This window comes from Lathamus discolor, chromosome 16, assembly GCF_037157495.1.
Source record: "Lathamus discolor isolate bLatDis1 chromosome 16, bLatDis1.hap1, whole genome shotgun sequence".
In the NCBI taxonomy this organism is placed as follows: Eukaryota; Metazoa; Chordata; class Aves; order Psittaciformes; family Psittacidae; genus Lathamus; species Lathamus discolor.
In genome coordinates, this window is record NC_088899.1 from 7,988,045 (window position 1) to 8,016,042 (window position 27,998).

Sequence of the window (27,998 nt, forward strand, 5' to 3'; positions counted from 1 at the left end):
TTTCTGGTTCAGGTCTGTTCAAGACACGCAGAAACTCGGGTCAGGTGCTAGTTCATACATTTTTTATGGCCGCGTGCTCAACACAGTAACTCACAGGCATTAACTTCTAACACCGCTGCTGTCAGTACTGATGCCTCCTTTTTGGTCTGAGGAACGCAAGAATGAAACAGCCCACGAGACATTCAGCACCGCACAGACGCTGTTAGAGAAAAGGAATGGGGATTCGTGTTTTCCCACCAACACGTGCCTCATGAAAGACAGCGCTCTGTACCTGCTCTCCCTCATAAAGATCCGCTATCAGGTGTTTTTACTTCCTTGTACAATTACTCTTGTATCAGTTACGAGGAATTCAATCAGCAGCTCCCTTCCGATCCTTCTAGATGGAACCCTGGAGGACTATGAAGAGGCTGTCACCGTTTCTCGTCAGACCTGGGCCTGCCCATTGCAAAAGCTACGAGCGACGGCCCCGCTGCCGAGGGCCTTACTCGGGTCCCCCCTTCGTACCAAGGAAGGGAAGGGGGTCACCCCGGCAGGCTGCTTCCCGAGCGGGAGGCTCTACGAGACTCGCGCCCCATCTGGCGCGGCTCCCACCACCGCCCTGGGCTGCGGCCTGACACCACCGCCATCTTGCGCGGCCCGCGCCCGCGGAGCACGCTGCGTTTGCACAGCAGCCGCTCCACACCCAGAGCCCAAACGCACCCAAACGGCACGAACGCAGGGAGCTAAAGGCAGCGCGGGCAGGCCGGCTCCCGAGGCAAACACCCGGGAGGTACTGCACGTCCTGCAGCCCCCGCGGGGCCCAGCGGTGCCGCAGGGCAGGGCAGGGCAGGTTTCTCCTCAGAGGAGCGAGTCCCGCAGCGCCCATCACTCACGGGCGGCTCTGAGGGCGGAGCGGGAGCCGGCCCGCCCCGAGCCGCTGCCGGGCTGCGGAACAGCCGGGGTAGAGGAGAAGGGGGGAAGCGGCGGGCCCCTCCGCTCGCGGTCCGGGGGACGCGGGGGCCGTGAGGCGGGGCTGCGTGAGGGGGCCGGGCCTCGGCTGCGCGCCTCGCCATGCCTGAGGAGGGAGCCGCCAAGCTGCGCCTCAAGCCCCGGGCGGAGCCGGCGGCCCGGAGCCAGGAGCACCCCCGGCGGCGCCAGGGAGCCAGGGCCGGGGTGCGCGGCCTCCGCGGGGGCCCTGGGGACGGAGCCCGCGCTGCCCCTTGCCGGGAGGATGCGGCCGCACCTGCGCAGCGCCTCAGGTGCGCCCCCAGCGCGCCGCTCGTGGCGTTGAAGGCCGCCACCTGCGGCGCCTCCGGCAGCGCCGAGGAGCCGCCCGCAAATGGAGCGCCCCGGGCGCGGGGCTCCGCGCGTGCTCGAGCGCGGCAGGGCGGCGCCATGGGAGCTCGGGCCTCTTGTTTTCCGCAGGAATAGGTGCCGGGAAGCGGGGCGTCTGTTGTCGGAGTGAGACTGGCAGGAAACCGGCCGCAGTGCCGGCTGCTTCGAGGCCTCGAGGGAGGGCTGAAGCTGGGGTGAAGAGGCTGGGAGGTTCTTGTGTCAGCCTGCCAGGAAGAGCGAGGCTGTGCCCCCTCTGAAAACGGGCTTCCAAGGGAGCATCGCCCCTCTTCTTGGGGGTGGGAGAGGCCAGACTCTGGTTTATTCCGCGTGCAGCCTCGTTCCTGGGTAGTGACGCAAGGAAGGGCCGCAGCAGGAAGTGGAGGCGCTGGAAGCAGTGTTCCGGCGTTAGCCGTGCGTCCGTCGCTTGAAGTTTTCTTTACGCAGGGTTACTTGTATAAAAACCTTTTAACTCTTGCTGAGGAGTTAAACCTTCCTAGGGCGGGTTGGTTCGAGTTCACAATCAGCAGGGTTAAATGGCAGCATGGCCAGGCGTACATGGGAACCAGGGTGATTGCCATCCTCAGTGCAGACACTGCAGGGATTTCTGTGCTCAGCAAGTGTCAGATTGGGCATTTGAGAAGAAAACACAGTGGCTATGCTCAACTGTTCCACGTGGAGGTGCAGGCCATAATAAATACTGCGTCTGGTTTGGTACAAGTGGAAGGCGAGGCTTTTAGACGTTCTGAAAAATGGTAATTTTTTGATAGCTGTATGAGTTCTGTCAGTCACAGTAAGCTGTAAAAGTTATTTTATGGGCTAAATGATGCCTCTGTGTTCCATAAAACCCTTGCTGTAGGCTAGATGGAGGTTCCGTTGCTAAACAAATGTGTTAAACAGCTGAATCTTTCCCGCACAGGCCAATTTGCCTCACATTTAAAGTAAAAAATACGCATTCGCGTGGTTGCACTTGCCAACAAACGCTGTGTGCGTGCCTCTGCTGTTTGACATGGCAAAGTTGTCAACCCTTAGTTTTGGTTCAGCTCATATAGTGCTACTTGATCAAAACAAAATAGGCAAGAATTGAGTTTTACGTTGTACAAGGGGAAAATTTCTGAGTATTTTCAATCATGAAGTCTCTGCCTTGTGCTTAGCTGGTAACAAAAGGAAAGAGGTCACCACACTTAGAACTGAGCTGAAAGAGGTGATGCACTGTCAGCTGCTGAAGTTAATCTTAAAACTTCTGTTTCGATAAATCACAGTTAAGGATAGCAACAACTTTTTAACCATCAGCGTTACAAGAGGGATAAATGAAGTTAATTACGAGCAAGCTAACAGCAATGCGGAATATTTTCTTCCCTCTCTCCTACTCTCAAACTGTTGGACTGTCTCTGTCGTTACAGGTCATTGACTGACAGCTGTTCCTGGTTTGAAAAAGAAGACTTAAATGAGTGTGAAGAGCCATGGGCTTTGTTACTGAAAGGCATCAGTCAAGATTCCCAATGCGCAGACTGGCAGGCAGTGCCCAGTTTTCCAGAGTTCTTCGGAAAGGTAGCATGCTGTACCCTTGTTGTCTGCACTTTGTGTACTGCTTACAGTAGTGACAGTCTGAATGATGACGTTAACAAGGGAAGAAATCTGAAATAGCTTTTAAATAGTAGCAGGTTATAGCTCTTCAGCTTCTACATGTAATGGTGTGACTTAGCACTGTTGTAAGACAACTACCAGGGGCTTCTTTTGTCGTATGGCAAATTCTTTACAATGTTTTGCTAGAAAGAATTAACATGTGCAAGTATCCTGGCTGCTCAGAAGCACTGGCATCTCACTGATGGAATAAACTGGCCAAGGCAAACTGCAACAGAGAGGTTAATTACACAGAAACCACCATTTCGTTGCTCCAGCAATAGCAGGCAATCATAGAATCATAGGATAGTTAGGGTTGGAAAGGACCTTAAGATCATCTAGTTCCAATCCCCTTCCATGGGCAGGGATACCACACACTAAACCATGTCACCTAAGGCTTCATCCAACCTGGCCTTTAACACTGCCAGGGATGGAGCATTCACAATTTCCTTGGGCAACCCAGTCCAGCGCCTCATCATCCTCACAAGGAAGAATTCTTCCTTATATACAACCTAAACTTCCCCTGCTTAAGTTTGAACCTGTTACTTCTTGTCCTACCACTACAGTCCCTAATGAAGAGTCCCTCTCCAGCATCCTTGTAGGTCCCCTTAACACAAACCGCACAGTCCTTCTAAAGAGAATTACTTTTCCTGAGCAGCAGGAGGTTGTTGCTTTCATCCTTAGTCTCTATGGAGCACATTAAGAAAGTACCCTATTGTATCAATTTAGAAATGTTAAGGGAATACACTTACTGTATAAACTCCAGGAAGTTCTTAATTGCTTTAAAAGCACTGGAGAGGGATGCAAGTAAAACATTCTTCAGTGTAATTCAGCCTTCTGAGTATTTGTCCTGTGTTCATCTTTGGGTTTATGTACTGATGGAACTGCATTTGTTTTAAGACATTATCTGTGTGTGTCACAGAGCTCCAAGGAAGAGACTCCACAAGAACAGGAAGTCTTTACAGCTGGAAAGAAAGACTTTCCATGGGTCTCATTCCCATCTTTTTGCAAAGAACTTCTAAACACAGAGAATCTTAGCTCCCATCAGCTAACACAGAGCCAGATCAACCGCCTACATAAAGGACAGGGCCAAGCAGATAAGCAGAGCAGTTTACCGTGTGCAGCTGAGAAGACGTGCTGTGTAACTATTACAGATCAAGCCAAACATGTGGCTGGGGAAGACACAGAAGCTATTTCAAAACCAGATGTAAGTTTGAAGTCATATGAACTCACTTGGAACAGGAGTTCTGTGCACCACTTGGCATTGCCACAATGCTCTGCAAAAGCTTTGAGCTGTCAACAGCATTGCGGAGGGACTGCACAGAACAGCATGGAAAATGGAAAAGAAAATCATGGAAAAGAGCTTCAGCTACAAACACATCAAGGGGATGTTTCCTTTAGAGAGGCCAGATGCTCACCTGCAGAAGAGAACCCACCTCTTGCAAGTGTACCTCAAACCAAGAGCTGCAAGGAAGAAACAGAAAATCAGGGTGAAGGAGCTTCAACTCTTGACAGTTGTCCCATGTGTCTCATTCACTTTAGTGGAATGTGAGTTGTTGTTCGGTCTTTTTTAATAACTGGACAGCATACAAACCCCAGACTGGTTCTGGCTGCGTTCTCTATAGGCAATAATGAAATTGGGCAAAACTTCTACCTTTTAACTGTCAAAATTACCTACTCACAATTCAGTTTAGAAGCTTCTGTTTACTAGATTATATTGCTTCAAAAGAAAGCCAAGTTTGAGCTCTCTGGTAAACCTTGACACGTTAGCATTTTAGCAGAATAAATGTTTTTAAATACTTTGGTACAAAAACACTAGTGACATTTGTGTCATCATCCAAAAACCATTCTGGTGCAGCATTCTCAATAGTTCAAAGCTAGTTTCAGACCTAGATGGATTAATCTTGTCTCTGTCACTTGCTCTTCTAGATCTGGACTTTGCTGTTATAGCCACAGTGGTACCTGTTCAGCCAGGACCTGGACGCTTCTGGCTGAGCAACTGTGGTCTTCATTTTAGATTTAGCTCTCAAGGTGTGGACAAGAGGGAAGGAAGTGGATACGTCTTATATGCCAGCTCTAATTGGCACAACTGAATGAGACTCCATGCAATTGAGTAGCCACTCTATAGTAAGAATTATGGTGTCTCTTGAAATTAACACCATTGTATAGTATAGTGAAGTATAGTAAAAAAAAAAAATAGTAGAACACTAGCTTTGCAACAGATCCTCTAACACTGTGAGACGTTTTGGGTGCTGCTTGGTTTTCTTTCTTTTGGAGGCTGAACAAAGAGACAGAAGGATGACTTCAGGAGTATTTATACAATCATGGTCATTAGATCAAGAGATTTAGGCAGGCTAATAACCATGCTTCAGGTCTTCATATTCAGTTCTGTGCTAGAGTGAAGGTGAATAGTAAATAAGTGTTTGACTTTGTTTCTCATTGAACAAATTCTCTGTACTTGCAGGCTGTCACAACCGGACATTGATGACCACCTTGCTATGTGCTTGTCTGAAAGCACAGATGATGTAATGTGGTAAATCCTAACTCCAGAAGAATGAAGAGCAAAGGAACCAAGCCAAGGAGGAACCTCTCTTGTAAGAAAAGGAAACATATGTGGAGGAAGCACATCCTTGTCTCACACCAGTCACCTAGTAGAAGACCAAGGGCCACGTGCCTGCTCCGGGTCTTTTTCTCTTAAATGCTTTCAGGTGCACGTGAAGTAGTTCTGGCTCCGAAACCAGTGCTTGGGGCTCTCCCAGACACGCAGGTACCCCTGGAAGCTGAGGACTTCTGAAACAATGTAGAGTTGTAAATCCCTGAGGGACTCATGTTGGTGATGCCCCAAAGCTCTTCTGAGTGTAGAATAAACCAGCTGAACAGACGATAACTTATTTAGTGCAATCCAGAAGTTCACAGACCTTTTATTTTTCTAAAGAGGTGATCTGTAAAAATAAGTGTGAAGTTATTAAAACTTGGCATCTTTAACATTTTAGAACATATGTGATTGTACAGCTGATTCTGTGAGTGTATCTGTGTTAAAAGGAAACACAACCCAGCCCAAATAAAGGCTGTGAGGTTTTTTTATCTTTCCGAAGGAACTCTGAATTCAGAGCCTTAGGTTGGGGGTTTCCACATTAACATGACTAGGCTAAATTAATTGGGCTCCAGGAAGAGAACTCTCCTGCCAGTTCCACATTACTGCGATGCAAAGCAAGATTTAATGCAGCCAGCCAGCCAAAACAGTTGCTTTTTCTATCAGTTCCATCCTGCCTGGGTATCATCAGAGTCTGGGAATAAAGAATAAGTGACATTTAGTGATGGTTTAGGGATGAAGTAGAGTGGGTTGTTCCTTTCCCCCAGGTACAGTCAGTTGGTTATAGACCATGGTAATCTACTCATACCACAGTGTTACCAGTCACAGCCTCACAGCTCACGTGTTTCCTGTCAGAGGGCTGTATCCAAGAGCAGAACAGTCGTGCTCATTCCAGCTATTCCAGTCACAACTGCCTTCACACAGGGAAGAAGAGTACAACTCCAGTTAACAACTTCAGCATCCAGTTTCCTATCTCAGCAAACCCCTCGGTTTGGGTGCAACCCTGTGCCACAGGACACACATGGAATACAATATCCAAGTACAGGATGAATTAGAGATTCAATTCACAGTGCACTCTCTTCCAAAAGCACAAGTGGGACTCAGCTCCATTTACTGAGAAATAATAACAGTCTATCAGCTTTGTCATTAAAGTCTTTAATAGATGTGCAAGAATATAAATGATCTTAGCTTTTAGGGATTAGTATACCATCTTCTGCACAATTAAAACTGGTCAGCAAAGATCCCAACTAATTAATTATACAAAACTACAAGAACATATTTACTGGTTTACAATCATTAAATTAGCTAGAATTTTCATTTACTATTTCAAATAAGACAACTATATATCATTACCAGATCCATTTGTAATATATTAGGATTTATTTTTCCAAACCACACATTTAATTACATCCTTCATTTTCTTTATTTATAAAACAAGTACTTTATATAAAAAATTTCCCCTTCATCAGGAACAGAACATTATTCAAACACTTGCACATGAGCAACCGAACTTGGATCCAGCAAACTATTTGGCAACACAGCAGCATTGTAAATGCCTGTAAATCTTTGAAATAAAATCAAGTAGTCTTTACAATGTCTGTTTAGCAAATGTGTCTTCGTGTTCTTCCTTCCCTCCCTCCCAAAATGTTCCAAAACCTAGAAAAAAGGTTAAAAAAACCACCCAACCCATGTTTTTAATATTTCCATTTTGAAGTTCACTGCCCTGTTGGGGCACAGGACAGCTGATCTGGCATGGCCCCAGGCAGGAGCTGCCTGCAGTCACTTGGGGAACTACTGGTTTGTTTCATTACCAGGGGATTTGAAAACATCCCCCCCAAAAAACTATGCAGGGTAAATCAGTTACCAGTGAGAAATGGAGGAGGGGGAGAGGAGCAATTACAAACTGTCAGATTACATTTAAAAGGTAAATGTTTCCTTTAGCAGACAGAGTATCTCAAGTCCAGGCATTCGAGGCAAGTACTTCTTACCAGCTAAATTATTTAGCGCTGATTAAAACACATTTTGCTGACTATGAAAAGGTACAGTCCAACAGAGAAACCCACAGCTGAACCCTGAATGGGATGGACACAACCACCACAGGCTGTGTACTCCTGGGGAAGGAGGGGATACAAGCACAGATTGTTAACCAGTGATTCATTGACAATTTGAAACAATGTTTTGGCAGTCTTGTCCTAGCACCTCATGACCTGGATGTGAATCCAAAAGATGTCATGTTCAGCACCTAATGCAATGCTGTACCCTGAGAAAACCAGATGTGAATGGAAAGCAAGCCAAAGTGTTGCAATTCATACTGCAGCTTACACCACATCAGGTGAGATGAGCACAGGGGCTTGGGGTTTCTTTTTTCCTTCCCACATAATTCCCCCCCACACCCCCAGAGCTAGCAAGAAGCAACTGGTGCCCCCAGAGGCAGGTACATCTTCACAGCACCTGAAGCTCCAGATAGCAACATACACTCCCCAATCTCAAACACAGTGAGGTGAGCTCCTCCAAGCTGATAGACTTAGATGTAAACTAGCCTTTCCCTGCTCCCAACCCCCCCAACTTCCCATAAGAAGGGATTTGATAGAGCTTTTGCTTTATCCGATTTCTTACAATATTCATTTTCCATCCATTAAAAAAAATTACTACTTTAATGCAAATCATTTTACCAAACCTTCCCATTTTTGAAGTAGAACGATTAGTTATTAATAAACACTGAGTAACTGGAAGCAGACAGTTTATCAGAAGTAGGAGGTGTGCTTTATCAGGAAAGTATATTCTAGATTCCGGTTATTCTAGATTTACTACTTAGACTTTAAGGCTATGCTTTAATTACACTTTTGTTCTATTTCTGAATATCTGTACGGCTGATAAAAATACTTTTCAAAAATCTAATATACAACTGTAGGTGTAGGCACTGCTTAAGTCTTTTCCTAAGTCCTTTGTGTGCAAATTTAGTTTTCTTCAATTGACACATTTTGGTAAATTTGGAGTTTGAAGACGACAGATATAGAAATCTGCAAATTCTGATTTGGAATTAATATAGCTGAGTCACTCTGCATTTCCAATCCAATAAAGGTGCCAACAAACATGAAGCTGCAGCTGAGAATTGTTTTGTTCACATGTTAATAGTCACTTAATATTAATGAGCAGAACTTACCAGGTTTAAGAATGTTCCAAATACATAATAATTCTTCAATGTAGGTTTATCCATTTAGGCACTTAAATCTTGTACCCAAATTTAAGTTTTGATTGCTAATAAAACACAACTCCTTTTAAATATAACTGAGATGTTTAGACAGGTACCACTTGTGAAAAAAGGCATCAAAAATAAGCTTCAACACCACTGTAATGCATTTTATTCTTCAGGATGTTACACTGTAATACTCTTCAATTGGTAGCTCATTGCATCAAGTGTTTGTAGGAAGTGTGTGGGTCTCAAAGTTCTCCAGAATCTCCTTTTCCACAGATGCAATGAATGTCTCAATCCTTCATGAAACAGGCACAAAATGCAAATGCCTTCACTAATGAAGCCAGTTGTGTCAGTGCCCAGAACTTAAGAATCATCAAGTGGCAGAAGACACCCACCAAAATCATTGTTCTCTTCTTTGATTTTCAGCAGCAATTTGTTGGGGGTTTTTTGTTTGTTCGTTTTTAAACCATTGGTCTCCATCCAAAATGTTACAGTTCCCCAGCCTCGCATGCATATACTGTGGTTAAGGATAAATTTAAAGGTCATTCACACTGTCCACAACAAAGGTGTCATTCCTTCATACTGTTTCTTCTGTTGACAGCAACAATGGATTAATGTATTCAAATCCTTCAAACTCTGACTGATCTATTCGCTTTATTATATCTCTGAAAAAACAAACAAGAGCATTGATTTAGTTTTATCAAGTACAGATGCTGGTTTTGTTGCTGTATTTGTTCTTCAAATAACAAAATACATTTCTGTGAAGTGCGTATGTGAAGTTGTACAGAAACAGCACTAAATGGGGAGAAATAATTTTGTTTCTACTACCACTACTATTACTCTTCAACATTATTATATGCCTCATCCCTGGCACTACTCAGGGCCAGGTTGGACACAGGGGCTTGGAGCAACCTGCTCTAGTGGAAGGTGTCCCTGCCCCTGGCAGGGACTGGAAATGGATGAGCGTAAAGGACCCTTCCAACCAAACCAGGCTGTGATGATGATGATGATCAGATAGAAAGTTTCTTCTGCCCTTCCAGTTCAGTTACTAACAGTTACTAAGTAGCACTTACAAGGCCCTGAAAGCAGCAAGGAATAGATGACTGTTGCTCTGTAATACCAATTTAAAAATAAGAAACAGGTATGTTACTGTCAGCATATGCTGCTCATGTTACATTCAAGATAAATGCTATTTAAGAGTCAAGCACAAAGCTAATACTTTTTGATTACAAAAATTCAGCTGGTTGGGTCAGGAATTGAACTTGTGTCCTCCTCAGGGCCCAGCACGCACTCAGCAGCAAATCAACCCTGTACTCCCGCCTTACGTTAGAATACCAGGCAGTCTTCTACACACAGAAAGTATGAGAAGTTACACAAGACAGGTAGGATAAAAAGAATATCAAATTTACTTCAACTTGGCTGTGTTCTAATGCTAACTACAGTCTCCTCCTAGTAATTTTCAAGTAATTTATAAATTGATTTCTCAATATGCAATTACATTAGGGGAAAAAAACCAAAACAAAACGACCCATACTCATCATCTGGGGTTAGCTGCACGGGCTCGCTGGTGAACTGTGTGTCAAAGTTATCCAGACCATAATCGTCTGTGATCTGAGGCTGGAATGGCGGGGTGGTTTGCTTCTTCTCCAGCTAAGATACAAATACAAATGGGGGAGAGGGAAAATAAAGTACTGCATATTCACAAGGTTTCCACAGAACATCTACACATGCTGGCTCTAAAGCACATGCACAGAGCAGTCACTATAGTGGACTCAAATATCAGTGGAAGACAGAAACATGTTAAATATAATCTGACATTAAGGTTTTGACCATTTCAACATTAAGTGGTGTATACTCATCCTTTTTATCCTGTTGCTGTATTTTAAATACAAAACCTTCAAAAATCACGTATAGAAAAGCATGAGAACAGACTTCATGTATGAAATAATCAAGATTTCATTTGGGTGGGATGGTTTAGTGTGAGGTGTCCCCGCCCATGGCAGGGGGCTTGGAACTAGATGATCTTAAGGTCCTTTCCAACCCTAACTGTTCTATTCTATGATTCCATGAAAAAACATGGTCTTGGCACTTCCCTGAATGTTGTTCAGCCATCCTATATGCAGAGTGAGGAATCTAAAATGTTCTTGCCTGTGCCACACACAGCTCTGATGACTAACATGAGGGAAAAAAAGAAAAATGTGTTCACCTCTATTTATTTTTCCATGTAACTCAAGCTTCACACAGAAATGATTTTTAGTCAGTGTTAGGCTCTTGTTTCAACTTGAAAAGATTTGGAAAAGCTTTTAAGTCAAAATCGTTTCTCCTCATCACCTGCATTTCAAAGGAAACTCTAATAACTAAAAAAAGCTTCCAAATAACTATTCATTTTCCTCTGATCGTATTTCCCAATGCTTTTCATTAGAAGTTCAGCTGAACTTCTCATGCTCAGGATATGACATCCTCCTGAGCAGCACTGTCCTAGTCAGATCACAAAACAGAACCTCTGCAGAAGCGAACACAACCCTGCAGCACACGATGCTCATTCTCCTACAGAATCTCAAGCAAGCAGCACTGTAGCACCACAAGATTGTTAACCCTAACATTCAGGCTTGAGGGAGAAAGCAAAACAAGGGATGTCTGACAAAATTAAAGACAGCCTTTGTTATAGGAATAATTGTATAAGCACGAGGTATTTTAAACCACTGGCTCTTTACACAGTGCATGTCTTCTCTGAAGAATGCTAACAGGGATGGTCTGAACATCAGCCTTCCAAGGAAAAATGTAGTAGAGTTTTATCTTCTCCCCTAAACCTCTTTAATATTACTACAGGCCTGCTCCCACACACCTGTAGACTTCCTAGGACTGTCAAAAGAGAACAGGCATATTCTACCTCTGTTCAACTAGGCATTAAAAAAAAAAAAGTGCTGATAAGGCAGTGGTTCCTGACTTGTGTTATTGCTCAAGTGTCAATAAACGCAACAGTGCCGTGTCTGTGATGGTTTTCTACCATGAAAGCAGAAGAAGATACAATTGCCAAGAGAAGGTTAAAAAAAACCACAACAATTTAAGCAAAACTTCATGCTTGCCAAACCACTAAAGTCCAAGCCACCTACTCCCCCATGAACTAAAAACTTCCCTCACATCAGGAGCAATAAAGGAAACCTGAAAGCAATAATCAAAGAATCTTTTTGAATAACTACACTGCTCCCAAGCCATATCCTTAAATAAGAACCTGATCCTACTCACACCTATCCACATAACTAAACCCTGTTTCCTACCTGAATAATCCCACTGATTGAAAAATTGTATCATTTGTGATTTCAGTCTTTTTTCTTTTCAATATAGTACAAGCAGATTACAAATGCTTCATGTACCTGAAGCACCTCATCTTCCATGGTTGTATCTAAACTGGTTTCACAACACTTAACCCATCCTGCTGGCCATGTAAATCAAGCACTACCTGTCCTGCCAAGGCAGAAAAGGTTTCTAATCACCAAGAGAAATGACCTACTGTGACAGCATTCCAACAGGCTGGCTTTGCTAGTCCACACTCTCATGTTCAGTGAAACATTTACTAAAAGGACTATATGAAATGCCCACCCAGAACTGAACTATGACTCTGGGGATCTATGGAGTCCTTCCCACAACTGCAGGCACCTTGTGTGTACACTGGGGAAATTCTACAGCAGCAGAACCCAGTGCATGACTTTGCAGAATCTACAAATAGAAACCAAGGAATAAATGGCTCCTACAGTGCTTCTTAAAATTCATCATTTATTTTAAAATCAATACCCCCAAGTTGTAACCATTCCTAGAGTTCAGAAGGAAGCCTGATTTTCCATTATGGTCATGGAAGAAACCTTGTTCCTCCATCACTTGGAGAAAGAAAAATAGTTTTTCCTCTTATAGAATTGAATTTCCCTGTTTTTAAAGGGGGCTTTTACATGTGCATACAACTAATGAACTAAAGAATCTATTCCTTTTGGACAGATACAAACAGAATAATTTTTACCATATCCCAGTCTATGCTGCGGAAAAACGTATGAGACTTGATATCAGAAAATCCTGTCTGTGGCTGGCAACCAAGCCTTTCTTTGGGATCCTGTGGAAACACAAACTCATATTACACACTCAAAGCCAGTTACAGTCTCTGTCCCACATACAGCCCATATACATGACTCCAGCATTCCCCGTGACTGCAAACTACTGCTAAGATAGTAGGCCTGTCAAGGAATTTTTGTTCTTTTTCATTTATTTTTTTAAATGAAGTTTGTTTCAAATTTCATTTTAAAATTATAGTTTACAACTTCTTAAGAAAAAAAAAAAGAAAAAAGATTTATTTAGTAATGTAGAATTCATATCCTTTCCCCCCCTAAAAATCTTGGGATTTCAATCAGCTTGATAAGTAATAAAGTATTCCAGAAAAAAGCTTTGAAACAAACCTATAGTTATTTTTTTCAACTAGGTTCAGGCTTTTAGATCAAGTCTGTGCTGTGGAATTCACTCAGTAAATTAACAGCTAAGAAGTGGCTTCTTTTAACATACAGCACACAAAGCTTTTATAGGTTTTCTCAACAGTAAGCAGATTAACCTCTTAACTGCATTGCTTTCAACAGGAAGCTCTGACTTCCAGATCTTAGATGCTAAAAATAAGAGAATGTTATTTACCTTGTTTAAAAACCCTTTTAACACGTGGGAAGCCTTGACAGAAAGAAACCTTGGAATCCGGATTGGCTTCTCGAGAATAACTGTTACAGGTTTAAAAACAGCAATATTGGCTTTTGGTTTGTGACATGACCATGATCTCAACAGAAACACTGTATTATTTAAGTACATGACCATTTGGAAAACAAGACAGAGTAATTAGTTAAAATAATGCAAACTAGAGGAGCTACAGTAATTCAATGCACTGTTATAGTGACAGTTCAAGATTTCCTAAAAGAAATATTAGCTGCACTAGCTTTTTCTACTGTAGCGTAAGCAGGGAAAAAAACTTTTCCACTGTCCTCAGTACATGGAAAGGTGCAATTTTAAACTGTAACTGATTTAACATTAGGCTCATATGAAGAACATTGCAAACTGCACTAAATAATTGCAGTAATTACTTTCAAGAATGGCTCTGCATATTAGGGAGCATGCCACTTCTCAATTCCCCAAACTGCTATAGAGTTTCTGTAGTAATAAATATGGCAAGTATTACTCACACGTCTATACCTAAAGGGTAGAACTGCTTAAAAGAAGTCAGTATTAATTTCATCAGAAGTAAAACTAAAAGTTATCTGGAGCAAAACCACAGGCTGACATATTTCTGTCAGTAAAGATCCTCCTACCCTCTCATGTAGCACTCCATTTTAAAATTCATTCTTGGCCTGTAGACTTGCTTCTAACAAAAGTACCATTCCAGACAACTCTGTGATAGCTCTGGACTGTGAACATCTTTTAAGAAGTATTTTCTTGTCTGAAAAAGGCTTCCTCATTCCAGACCATTTTATCCGAGTTCAACAAAGTAAATTTCTGGGATGAAGAACTGGAAATACTTGAGGCCTTTATCTGCAGTAGATTTACAGACAGCTACAGGATAACAATGGCAAAGGGAACGCAAACTGTCCTGCAGGAACTGGAATTTTCACTGTTTCTCCCCCAAGAAATACAGAAGTCCAAATGACTGTACCTTGGAAGAGGTAATCTTCAGTGTTCATGTCTGGATTGTCAGTAATAATATCAAACGGAGACCTTCCTGCCATCATTTCAAACATCAACACGCCGAGAGCCCACCAGTCCACACTGAACCCTGGAAACATTTGTAGAGCAGATTTTCATCCAGGACTCACTGAAATTGAGTGTTTTCTCTCATAGAAGTGAGGATCAACAGCCTGGTTCAACTAGAACTTTGCTTTGTGATTTATTATAACTGCAAATTGTTTAGTCACAGCTTACCATATTCTTCTCCTCTGAGGATCTCTGGTGCAATGTAATTTGGCGTCCCGCAGAAAGTGCTTGTAGTGTCACCAGGGCCCAAACCTTCCTATATGCATAAATCATGTACAAATTAAAAGTTGACCTCCTTTTCTGGGAATTTCCCTTAATTAGACTTGCAAAGCCAAGTGATTTAGGAATTCTAAAGACCTTCCTTTCAAAAAAAGGCAATGCTAGAGCAAAACAAATGCTCTTAGTGCTCAAAGCTGGCTTGTGACTTCACAGTTTATCTCAGCAAATTAACTGATTAAAACTGAGTCAAAGCACACTTCTAACAACCTTTTGCTTACTGGTTACAGACACAATTAAAACCAAATCCAGATAAACAATTTGGAAATCCTTTTCTAACAGGTGTTGTGAAAAAGCATCGCATTAAGAACATGCTACATGTTGCCAGATGCTTTGAAAATGATGCTCTTTCAATTGCCTCTCAGGGCCCAAGATTACGGCCCCTGAGAGCTGAGGTACCAGATAGCCCCTTTGGTTACTAATCTGCAGAGTCCAGCCTCAGAGAATGACAAATTCAGACTCACAGGAGCAGTTAAGAGATGGAAAAGACCCTTTTAAAAACATATTTTCTTCAACATAATTTTTCTAACTTGAGTCATTTAGCAAAAAGAAACTGACTTGCCCAAAGGGCCAAACTACTTCTGTCCCGCAAAATGACCCACATAACTTGAGATGTACAAAGAAAAAATTACAAATCACTGGATGCTGTATTTGACTTAAAAGCATAACCAGAGAGATGCTGCTGAATGACAAAGTGACAAAAGAAACGTAAGAAAAATCCTACCTTGCACATGCCATAATCTGTTAATTTGATATGACCCTCTGCATCTAGAAGAACATTATCTAGTTTTAAATCTCTGTAGATTATGCCTCTTTCATGGAGGAAGTTTAGAGCAATACAAATTTCAGCAGCATAAAACCTGAAATTGGAAAGAAGAAAATTCCCATTAAGATTGTACAAAACCTGGCACAATTAAAAAGAAAAAGATAATCTTTTCTTAAAGCATCACTTTACAGTCAGCTTTTATCTACCAGCAGCACACCAAAACCAAGCTACACTTATCCATAAGGACGCTGACCTTGTGTAAAGCCATTCCTTTAAATATGGGAAATTACTTTAATTTTACTAATTAAGAAAATATTTATTCTTTATCCTATATTTTTTGCTGAAAATTCCAACAATGAAACAGGTCTGTCTTTTCCGCTTATTCAGAGTTAGAACAGGACTTTGTGTAGTGCAAAGCCATGCAGACCAGATTTTTCCTCTTCTCCTGCCAACACTGTATTAATTCAATGTAAGACCAAGGCAAATAGAAGAGTTACATCTTCCATCAACAGATCAAACAAGTATTACCTAAATATGAAACAATAAACAAAAATAAATAGGAGGACCTGTTAATACAGATTCTTGCTTACTTGGAAAAATATATATATTCTTCAGAAAAGCAAAATTCATATTTCTTCCCAGGGCAGTACATTCTAAACTTGAGAATGAACTTTTTGTTCCTTCTTTTTTATTCATATACTTGTATGGAATAAACTTGAGGAAGTATTTCCTTAAACAACTACAACACAGGAAAACCACTACAACTGTGTTAGTGAAATACCTTGCGTGTTCTTCTGGAAGCTTCCTTTGCCGTTGCATATGAAACATAAGATCTCCCCCGTTTACATACTCTATGACAAGAAACAATCTGAAAGTATATAATACAATTAATGGATTCCAAGGAAACTGAAGAAAAACTATTCTTATCCTTCCAAATTAAACCATTTTCACTTCCACTCTTGAATCGACTTCTAGACTTCTTACAGTCACAGAAACTAAGAGAAAAAAAAAGAGTACTTATTTGATCCATATAGGATCACATCCTTTATTTAAATGACAGACTGCATATAAAGGAGAGGCAGCTACATACAACAGGCTACCGTCTGGTATAAAAGCTGCAGAAACTTATTTAAACAGCACATAAGACAAAAACATTTGCCCAATGAGATACTCACTCATCAACAGAAGTAAAGAAAGACCCAAAGCATATAATGAGATACAGACTTCTTTAAAAATTACAGCACAATCATGGAAGTGTGCTAGAAGATGGTGCGTGGCAAAAACAAAGGTTTATCCCGAAAAGGTAGAATTATCTTTCATCTGAAAAATGACATTAGTAACAACAACAATGCCGATCATTTGAAATAAGGGGTTTAGTATTTAAGAATGAAAGATGTATTGTAATTCAAACCTTTCTGAGAAAACCTGACAGATTCACCCTGATGTAACAATTATCCTTACTCTGCTTGACTAGATACTGTTCATTTTTAGTAGCCAAGCTGCAGCATCACATCTGGAGAGCTCTGTAAATGAAATGTACCTTACATACATAGAAGTCAACAAGGTTTCTGCATAGGCAAAACCTGAAAACTAGCATCCGTATTTGATGTAGTTTTCCTACTAAAAGGTCACCATCTTTAATAAATAACAATATTTGCTCAATTCATGAGCATCTGGCAATACTACAGATCAGTATGTTTTGTAGGATTTGTAATATTAATACATAACTACAAAGCTTGCTGTTTGTGCTGGTTCAGTTCTTGAAAAGCTCAAACAGATGTACTGAAAGCAAGTTGACAAATTCAGTTAGAGCAGTGTAACCTGAATTTACTTTCAAAAAAACATGCAAGTTTTAGCTGAATAGTAGATGACAATAATATTCTTTCCAATTTAAGTAACAAAATCTAGCATATTATTAAAAAACACAAGATCATTTCTGTGAAATCATATGGTCATCACTGAGCTCTTCCCAATACAGTGTTAAGAAACATACTGTCATTCCTAAAAGGAAAACCCACAACGTTCTGTTGTATTTGAAGAACAGACTGAGACTAAAGAATTTGAGGATTGACAGACTCAGCTCATACACACCCATTATTTACCAGTGATGAAAACTGAATAAGGTGAGCCAGCAGGGCACACAATGAAATCCCACACTCCCTTGACTTTGCCACAACCTTTATCTGTAGAAAACGGTGAATTAAGCGACAGTATGATGGACCCTTTTCCATCACTCCCTACATGGCATAGTCACTAAAGGAAAGATCTAGGCACAGATCTGGGCTTATTAGCTCCTCTGCAGAGCAGCTTTTGAAACAACCTTCTCAAAACAAACAAGGGAAAAGTCAGGAGGGGAAAGAAACAAATACAGGTGGAATGAGCTGTATAAAGAGACTTCTATTACAGTATGCAAGAAAGATTTCATCCTTGGGAAAATATGATCCTGGCAACGCTGCTAAGGTCAGAGAGACCAACAAGATAGAAACATGTTGAGTAAGGGCTCCTTATAAAAGCTGCAGCTCTCCCAGGAGGTATTGTTTCTTTATACATCTCATTTTCCACAAGCTGAAAACTCCTTTCCATATATCCACACACTGGAAAACATTCCATTTGGAAAAGACACTCTCCAGTCTTCTCTCAGCCCATTCTAACTGGTAATAATAAAGATTACTTTCTTCCCTTTGAAAAGGAGTCTTCATTTGAAACACTTAAAGTGTTAAAAACTTCAAAGGTAAACAAGGAAAAATTACTGGACACAACCCAGCTTGCACATCTTTCAGTGGCTTCCCCACAAGAATATAAAGACTTCTATAAAAACTTAGATTTTTTTAGAAAAAAAAAATTTATAAAAACTTTTATATTATAAAAACTAAAAAATAAATCACAAATGAGATAGATAATGCCATGAGCATTTCATTACAGCATTCCTGATTATTTTTTTGCTTCCAAATTTCCTACCCAATTTGGAAGCTTTCAAATGTTTTATCATCATCCAGAGCCTGCAATTTGAGGTTCCTTGTGTCAAGTCATGTTTTAGCACATGTGTGAACACTGATAGTCCTTGCTAGTTATAGAAGGATTTACTCAAACATCAGTGATTTTGCAGGATGGAGGTTTTGGATTGTTGCCATCCTTGGAAGACACTTATCTGGCAAGTCTGTGCAAGCCCAAGGTACATGTCTTACGACAATAATAGAACAAGCATCGCTAGTATCCAGAACAATGCAAACAGCTACATTTAGCATCAATCAGCATCTATAAGTACACATTTTTCTTACCTTAAAAATCTATTAAAGTTACATTTAGGAGCAACAACATGTTATTTTGTAACTTTTTTCCCCTCTTATTAGCACCCTTATACATAAACTATTCTCATATTACAACTTGTTTTCTTTGGGCCAGTTAAAACCAGCTAATGTTGATGAGCTTATTCACTTGAAGTCAGTTTTGTGCTTCTCTGTTCCTGTAATGAGGTTATGATCATGTTGGTTTTTTTTAACATTACAGCTATAACCAAATTTTGAATTCATGACATTGCAGCTCTATCCATGGCAAAAGGCTGAAGGCAAGCAAACCACTACAGTTTCACTGCAAGTAGAAGCCAGGCTGGAAAAAGGACTCCAGAAGACACAGCAGGAATACAGAAAGTTTTGATTACGTTCAGCTACTTTTCAGTATTTCTGCTCCCCAAGTATGCCAGTGTAAGTACCAAAGTGTTATGCAAAAGATCTTTCTGTTGCTGACCTCAGCCCTTTTAATTGTTCCCAATATTTCTAAGTAACCTCATGCTCAATACCTCACCCTGCCTGACCACTTGAACTGCTACATTACATGTTCAGTACTATTTAGTACTTGGTGAAAATATTGGTTTAGCTTAAAAGGCCTTTCACTTATAGAAGTGTAACAGCAAGTAGGTACCGGTGGAAACAAAATCACCTCAAACTACAACCCCCAAACATCCATAATTCCACAGGGACATACATAAGCATGGGCATAAAAGTTCTTGATTTTCTTTATATTCCAATCACAAAATAAGAAGCAAGTAACCCATTTTGGATTGGGCACACAAGGACAAAAAAAAAAAAAAAGTATTTTAAAGTAGCTAAGAGTTTATTTAGCACTTTTTCAAATAAAATCACATACTTCATCAATAGGTGCTAAGCTTTGTAAGCAAAAATTACTTCATACACATGTAGTTTTTAAGTTATTAAAAATTATCACTGCTGAGCAGCCCAACTCTTATGCTAATTTGAAGAACAGAGAACTACAGCCTGGTCCTCTGAGAATGGCCCTGTTCAATAGCATCAGGCATTATAACCTCTCCCCTACAATGCTGTGTTTAACCCTACTACCTATCTTCCTCTTCCCAAAGCCACACAGCCTGTGTTCAGGAAGACAGCACACAGTTCCTCCTCCTCCTCATTCATGTTCTACCTTTAGGTCTGGACCTGGGATACCAGCCTTTTCCTTCACACCACACTGGCTAAGCTTCCCCGCTGGAACCGGCTTTGCTGTAGCAATACTAATGCTTCCTTCTGAACACTCCTGACAGTGGGACAGCGCTGGTTATTTTTGCTTTATGAGAAGCAATTAGTACAATGAGCAAGATTTTAAAAACAAAATAATTTCAGATCTTTCTTACCGACTTGTTGTTTGAAAGCATGAATGTAAACCAACTAGGAATGGGTTACTGGATGCCTGTTCAAACACATGTTTCTCTGTCTGTACCCAATCAATATCCTGAAATAGAGTAATTGAACAATCAGAACTCCTGCTGGATAATCACTGGGGGTATTCCCAGAAAATTGTGAACATCTATGCTCCCTTGCACATACACCATCACTGTTACACATGTTCTTCAGAAAGACAAACCCCCCTAAAATCTGGAGGAAGTTATAAAACATTTTAATTCCATTATATATTCAGAAGTTTCTTAACCATTTAGAAAGTTCTGCACAAAACTTAAGCCATTTTAAAATATCATAACATCTGCAATATTTGACACACTGCTCACACTGCTTCATAGAAATAAATTCAACTAGCTTGGATAAATGATCCTAAAGCTGCTGAGGCAACTCATGCCAGTAACATAAGCAATGTGAATTCACATTGCTTATGTTACAATGGTTTTACAATGCTCAAAATAAACTGAAATTCACTTTCTCATCTGAAACTCAAAATTAATTCAATGAAACTACCAAAACAGTCTTTGATTTTGGCTGGACAAACTTTCTTAAAACATCATAGACTACCTTTAGTACTTCAATGGGGAGAAGTCCTGAGCACCCAGAGCAATACCATATAATAAAACCCTATAAAAATTTGACAGATATGAGCACAGTACTGCAAGATTCAGACCCCCAATAACAAAGCATTCGGTAATTTTTCATACAACCATCCAAAATTTAACCTTTACGGACATTTGGTTTTAGCAGTATTCACTCTTGATGCAATACACTGATCATGTTCCACCCTGCAAACACTCAGTACTCTGCTAATAAACTGGAAACGTAATTGTGCTTAAAATTCTCCCTTTCCAGCAAATACTTCCAGCTTTCCAACCAATCTGAAGATAACAAATACTGGCACTGAGAGACCAGGCCTTCTTGTCAAGGATAGTTAGTGAAACTGGAGTCTCAAAGGAAATAAAGAAGTGTCACCACCAAATTAATCTGTTAGGTTTTGTGTTCAGACACTCCTGAAGACCATGGAACAGTAAACTTGCATCCAAACATGAGCCACAATCCAGTTTTGAGTAAAATCATGACTCAGAACAGTTTTAGCTCCTATTCCGAAACACAGACAGTAATCTGCAGCTACATTCATTTGCCTTCAAAGGTAAGTGCCTAAATGCCACCCTATTTATCTCACCACTTGCAGCATATCCAGGTTGGAATATTTTTCATGTGCATTCTACTAAGACTATTAATAGCTGGTAATTGTTATTAACACAAGGGACATTTGTCTCAGATTTAATCTCAGTGCTTCATGCAGCCACTTGATGACAAATGAGTTCAGAAGTTAGTAAAACCTCTATTACAGAAATAGCTGCTTTCTTAGTTTAAAGTTTCTTGTTAAAGCACAGTAAGTTTTTACAGTAACAGAATGCAATCAACACAGACTTTTACCTCATCATCATGGACCAATTCTTTTTTCACTACTTTCATAGCATAAATTTGATCATTCTTTTTTAACCGAACTAAAAGAACTTTGGCATAACTTCCGCGTCCAATAACTCTGATTAAATCAAAGTCCTGTAGTCCAAGTCCCTGAGAAATCTTAATTCCATCCATTCCATCAATGACTGGTTTGATTTCCTGTATAAAAAGAAACAGATGCTAGAAACAGAAGACATTTTCAAAACAAGTGACTATTAAAGCAAAGAGATCTTTGACCACTGGACAGAATGTGCTGAGTTTGCTTCCCATTGTCAGTAGCACACAGATCTGAATGACTGATAAGAGCACATTTGTTTGGAAATGTTCACTTAGTATTGGTTTTGTTCTTGCTAAAAGTCACTATGGTTTTCAAGGCAGTAGTTTGTTAGATAAATTATTTAAGCTTCCCTACTGGAAAACAGAAGGCAATGTCCTGAGAAATGAAGTTTTACTCCAATTCTTGAACCACACAGAATTATCCTTTGTACTAAGTGAAGAAAATATTTCATATTCTGACAGATAATGCAGTACAAATTAATAAAGGCTCTCTAAAAAGGAAGAGGATAAAGAAACAATCATTCGCTAATGAATATACCTGTCTTGGTTTGAGTTTAGGTAACAACTGCTTGTATTAAGTACAGCTTCTAATAGGTGCCTGGGAACATACAGAAGCAGATTTCTGTTTCTCAAATGTGAGAATTTGAAGCAAATATACCACTATGAAGAATTTTATTTAAAAGTTTATTATTTAAAAAGATAAATTTTATCTTTACTTTTTGCTGAAGTTAAATGCGAACATGTGAGACTGAAGAACAAGCAGTTGAACTAGGCAAATGCAGCAGGTACTTTGACATTTCATGTTTTACCAATATAGACAATGCTTTGACATACTTCTGTGGCCTATTTATATCTGACCTCATACTACTGTACTTGTAGAGAGATCAACATTCTGCTGAACTATGGAAAGTACTTATATAAAGGATCTTGATCTAGGATTGACTGCTCTTAGAAGAGATTGCTCTGAGCTTAAAGATTCTCATCAAAGCAGCTCCCAGAATGCTACTTCCTGTCTGTAGGACAACTTAAATTATTTTATTAAAGCTTGAAAGTAAGGTGAGAAAATCAGAGCAGCATAATTCAGGACACTTGAGCTTGAGCAAATAGCACCTATAGAAATCTAAATACAGACAGTATTTACCTGAACACTAACCTTGGCAGAAGTCAGCAACTCCAGATCACAATTCTGACATGTTTTAAACTTATACCTTTCCATCTCTGAATCCAAGACAAAAATCTGAAGATGTGACTGAAAAAAATCACTCACCCATGAGCAGGAAGTACTCAAGTGTGAAATAATGGTAGTGACAAGTATTGTAGTGGCGGTAAAGAAAAAAAAAAGTGCAGGCTAGCTAAAAGTGGGGTATCAAACTGTTAGTGTTCTGCAGAGTGCATCCTATTTACTTTAAATATGCCAGAAGCACTTCTTTTAAAGAAGTGACTTGGAGCCCTTTAGAATTAAAGAGTATTGGGATTGTTCAAACTGCTTTAAGGGAATAACATTCTTGGTATGCAAAGATTTTATCAGATCATCTATAAAAGAGCTGAAAACCAGAGTTTAAATATATGTTACTGCATTTGTATTTCCACAGGAGCTGTCCATAAATTCTTAGGTATTGTTTATGTGAAACCTCTCAGCTGGATAGTTAATGTATTATCATACTGAACCAACTTTCATAATCACAGCCTGAGGGCGATGGAAGGGGGTATATCCATTAGAGAGCAGACAAGATAATGTCAGAGCCTCCATTTGTTGCTAGGACCAATAAAGTCAAACCCTCTGCTAAATCACTGTTGTTCCAACATGAATGGAAGGGATAAAAAAGAAAAAATAAAAAAATTGGGATAACAAGAGCTGGATACAAAAGAAACCTGAAAACATACGATAAAAATGCTTTAAAAACCTAATCCATTTTCAAAAAGAAATATCAGACTTTATTTTTTTCTAAGGTAGCAGAAGAAAACTGGGCAAATAATTTGGCATATTTATAAAAAGTATATGATTCAGAGTGTGTAAATGTGACCTACAGAGATATTTTTAACACATACCTCAGAGTCATCTTTAATGTTGTCATGTTTCCGGTTTGAAGGAATGTAGGGAACTGAAAAAAGAAATCAAATAGTGTTGTTAAGGTCTTCATTAGAAATCATTTTCAAAGTTGATAAATGGAAAGATTCAGTAGCTTAGGGTCAGCACTTTGCTTTAAATACTATGGGACAGTTGACCAAACTTTCCTACTTTTCTTGTAATTCTGACAGCAGGGTGCAGCAGAAACTACTCTGAGACAGCAAGAAATTCATTAATGGACTTTTGAGCTCTAGCAGCATCTGACAAAGGACAGAGTCATTTCCAAGAATGGGTGTGGTAAATGGCCCCTGAAAACAAGACAGGTTAAATCATTAATAATGGTAACCTAGAAAGAATACTATAAACCACACAAAATTACAAAATACTTAAAGGCTGAGGGTGCATTTATTAGCATCCCAGTTTGGATCAGAAACACAGGGGTTTGTTTTAAAAAGTACATCTATTGTTCCAAATTGCTCCATGCTTAACTTTCCATTGTGGTTTGGTTTCAGAGCTTATGAATTTAGGATGAAACCAAACCAGATGACACGTTTCAGAAGTATGTTTACTGTAATTGAGTCCCTAATGAGTCCACGGGACTAAACGAGAGCTAATCTAAGGTAAACTTTACTAAAAAACAAACCTAAACAGGTAGAGTGGAAACTGGACCTCCAAATGGAGAGACACAGGAATTTTGACTTAAGACAGTACTCACTTCCATCAGTTTCTTCTGAAGGGAGGCCAACATCATTTTTATCATCTAACTGAGGTTCCTGGGAAGGCATGACCGAATCCTTGCAGAACACACAAGTAACATAGGAAAAAAACATGGGTTTATGCAGTAAATTTAAACGAGTATGTCTTGCACTGAACTACAATGCAATGAGAACCTAACATTTGTATCCTCCACAATGAAAATTGTGTTTTGTAAAAGTATTTCTGACCACTAACACTTTGTGATGCGTTATGAAACCAGCCTACAAAATGCCTAAATGCTACCTTGACCGTTCTCTACAACAGATACTTAGCTGTCTTCTAAAAGCAAGATTAGTATAGTTTGTTACAAAGTTAAAAACTTTATTCTATTTAAGACTTCTGAGTCTGCTTCACATGGAACAGCAACAAAGTAAACACTTCAACATGATGTTACACACTCCATTTAGAGCACTGGCATATTCCTTTCCTGTTTAAAAACAGGAATTGTTCCTCAATACAAGGGTACAACATGAATTCGTAAAGATCATAATACCCAATAGTTTTATAGCACATTTAGACACTGGTATCAATCACAAGTCATTGAGAGACATGTAAGACTATTCCAGTAGGTATAGCAGCATGCACAAATAAGTTGACAAAGAACCTAGCAGTGCAATAAAGAAAAATACTGATTTAAGTTCTGAATTAGAAAGAACATGACACAACAACCAGTGAGATACTGGCTGTCAGCAGTGAGTAGAAGAAGGGCTAAAATTCAGGGATACAGATTAATGGTATAACCTAGGAAAATCAAATATTGCCACTGGAATGTATGAGGGAAACAGAGGATGAAAGAACACTGGAGAAGCTGAGGTGGAAGAACATTAAAGCCTGTTTGCATGCAGTAGTGCAAAAACCACACAAGTGCCTCAGTTCTTAAAATATTCCCATAGGCTAAAAGGAAGAAATCTAGGATCTTTCCTGAGAAGCTGTGGCTGCCCCATCCCTGGCAGTGTCCAAGCCCAGGCTGGAGGGGGCTTGGAGCAACCTGCTCTAGTGGAAGGTGGCCCTGCCCATAGCTGGGTGTTGGGACTGGATCAGCTTTAAGGTACCTTCCAACTCTAATCAGTCTATGCTTCTATGATTGTCAACGACAACTCTTTATCTCTCCGTAAAATACAGCGTGTCTACTGGAAGAGGGAAACTCAAACTTGCACACAATTCATATCACAAGTTTTCTTTCCTCACTTTGTTTCTGCTGCTCACAATCCAAAGGCTTGTCCTCCAGAGACCTTCTCAGTTCAGAAAGTGAAAAGCAACCACCACCAGGAGTTACAGCTCCACCACTACACACAGCATTTAATTACACAAGAGGTACATCCACAAACAGCTACTCAGGACACAAGGAAACATCTTAGCTTCATACAAAACACAAACTTACCATATGCCTTTTGCAGGTCAGTGGAACAAGTATATGGCAACGCTTATGGACCAACAACTTGCAGTTGATACACTTGTAGCCTTGCCTTCCCAGACCCCATATCCTTTCACTGCACTGGCCACAGTACGCTCTCTAAAAGCCAGAATGCACGTCATCAATTCAGTGACCAATTCCTTTTACTAAAACAGTAGTTATCAAGCAGCAAGAATTCACCTACAAAATCAGTCACTTCCTAATAGATGCACAATAATATTTCTCTTAGAATATCCAGGGGTTTCCTAATAACTGAAGGTTATACTTCATGCTTAGAACTCAATTAAATGCAGGCCTTTTTTAATGAATGTTAAGAAAATGTCCCAAGCCTATGGAACACATTACAGCTTAATATTAGCAAATTATGCCTAGAGAATATTTCAAATTTCAGATTCTGACAGAGGTCACCCAAAGAAAGCTGGCAGAAATTTGTACTACACCATTATGCATAAAACCCACCTGGCCTGACAGCTTTGGATGACAACATAACAAAATGTTACACAATACAAGTTAAAGTATGAAGCATGTTCTATACCTGCACATATATACTTTAACAGAGGTAGAAACTTTGCATAATTAAAATTCAGCTATCAAGTCTGATGTAAAACCTCTGTATCTTGCACCATTTAATAGCAAAAATATATGGTCTTTTTTTCCCCTACATGCAGTGACATAGCATCTGACTAAATTAAACCAAAAGGAGGACAAATCCAGACGCCAGACATTCTACTGTTGACTTTAACAGGGCAGGTCCTGAAATATTTTTTCCAGGTTGTGTGTGCGCTGTGGTCATTTTATCCACTCTACCCAAAGTGCCAAATCGTAATATGAGCTTCTTAACATGCCAAGAAGTCACCCAGCATCAGGTGATCCCTCTGCACAGTGCACAGGTTGCCAGCACAAGACTTACTCATTATTCCCTATCTACACATCTTCTGCAGCGAGTGCTGTCACAGCCTAAGGCATTGTCCATCACCCTGCAAGCTGCACATGAAGCCCTGCTCTCATCCCCAGGCTCAGGCAGAGCTCTGCAACTGTCCCGAAGCCGCAGAACAGAACAGAGCAGGTCTGTTCCTCCCAGCAAAGTGCCAGTTAGAGTGTGGTTATTCACATCCTCAGACTAATGAATCACACAGTGTCCTGCCCAAAAGCATTAAGCTACTAGAAATCCTTACAAGTAGTATTAGAAAAAAAATATACTAAGGAGAAAAGAAATAATGATCAAAGAATTGATAATTTAAAAAACAAACCTTCTGTATTGCCCTTCTCAGGTTTTGATAGCTGCAGAAAGCAAACCTTAATGACATCCCACTCATCTGCACAGCCAATTGCCCTTGATCAGGAGAAACCCAAACTGCATTGCTCGGGGCGGGGAAAAGAACCCAACACAACACAACCATACTGCCTCATAAGAGAGGCAACCTTGGACATCTATAGCCACTTCTTTCACAATTCCCGGTCAATCAGACTTCCTTCAGTATCCCTGTCTAGGTTTGGCAGCAGTAGTATTAAGACTAAATAAAATGTCTTAGGTCCTGGAAATGACATACAAGAAAATAGTTTCATTTACTTCAGACAGATGCAGGGAAACAAGGTGTGTGTGGGGGAAGATGTAGAGGCGGCTCCCAAATTCCTTCCATTAATGCTGGTATTCCTCTCCTGGCTCTCCAACACACATACAAAGAGTTCCGTATGTGTTAACCTTCATGTTAAGCAAGATTAAAGTTTAGATACTGGCATGTGTTCATTTTCCTGAATTATCTGAGAGTTCTAAAAGGTTATTTTGAAAAAGGAATTAATTCCTAAGGTCATACTTCAACCTTAAAAATTCAGTCAACATTAAAACTTGGTATTTTATTTGGTAATACATACATGACCATGACTTCTTATAAATTTATACATTCTTATAGCACATTTTGCAGTTCATGTCCACTTTATTACTAACTGAAGTTCGATATGGCTTGTGTTCCGACTTTGTATGATTCCATTTGTATAAAGACAGTTACAAAGT

General features: G+C 40.1%; 2 protein-coding genes across 3 annotated transcripts in view; one reads left to right on the top strand and one right to left on the bottom strand.

Moving 5' to 3' along the window:
- Nucleotides 1-988: 988 nt before the first annotated feature.
- FAAP20 (FA core complex associated protein 20) lies at nucleotides 989-7,130 on the top strand. Of its 2 annotated transcripts, none has more exons than XM_065696201.1 (4): nucleotides 989-1,238; nucleotides 2,715-2,862; nucleotides 3,857-4,482; nucleotides 5,399-7,130. In XM_065696201.1, exons 1-4 carry the CDS (start codon nucleotides 1,051-1,053, stop codon nucleotides 5,469-5,471), a joined length of 1,035 nt encoding a protein of 344 aa, XP_065552273.1. In that variant the 5' UTR covers nucleotides 989-1,050; the 3' UTR covers nucleotides 5,472-7,130. The 2 variants fall into 2 exon arrangements, with proteins under 2 accessions (XP_065552273.1, XP_065552272.1); XM_065696200.1 differs by lacking the exon at nucleotides 989-1,238 and adding an exon at nucleotides 1,735-2,066.
- PRKCZ (protein kinase C zeta) overlaps nucleotides 6,667-27,998 on the bottom strand; it is a 43,862-nt gene continuing 22,530 nt past the window's right edge. Inside the window, exons 7-19 of the mRNA XM_065696199.1 lie at nucleotides 25,955-26,086; nucleotides 24,533-24,611; nucleotides 23,799-23,851; nucleotides 21,663-21,851; nucleotides 20,177-20,274; nucleotides 16,316-16,402; nucleotides 15,493-15,628; nucleotides 14,661-14,748; nucleotides 14,395-14,514; nucleotides 13,392-13,471; nucleotides 12,736-12,825; nucleotides 10,258-10,373; nucleotides 6,667-9,388 (exon numbers count right to left, since the gene is read on the bottom strand). Coding sequence (XP_065552271.1) covers nucleotides 9,301-9,388; nucleotides 10,258-10,373; nucleotides 12,736-12,825; nucleotides 13,392-13,471; nucleotides 14,395-14,514; nucleotides 14,661-14,748; nucleotides 15,493-15,628; nucleotides 16,316-16,402; nucleotides 20,177-20,274; nucleotides 21,663-21,851; nucleotides 23,799-23,851; nucleotides 24,533-24,611; nucleotides 25,955-26,086 — 1,356 coding nt within the window. The 3' untranslated portion in view covers nucleotides 6,667-9,300. The remainder of the gene's footprint in view (nucleotides 9,389-10,257; nucleotides 10,374-12,735; nucleotides 12,826-13,391; nucleotides 13,472-14,394; nucleotides 14,515-14,660; nucleotides 14,749-15,492; nucleotides 15,629-16,315; nucleotides 16,403-20,176; nucleotides 20,275-21,662; nucleotides 21,852-23,798; nucleotides 23,852-24,532; nucleotides 24,612-25,954; nucleotides 26,087-27,998) is intronic.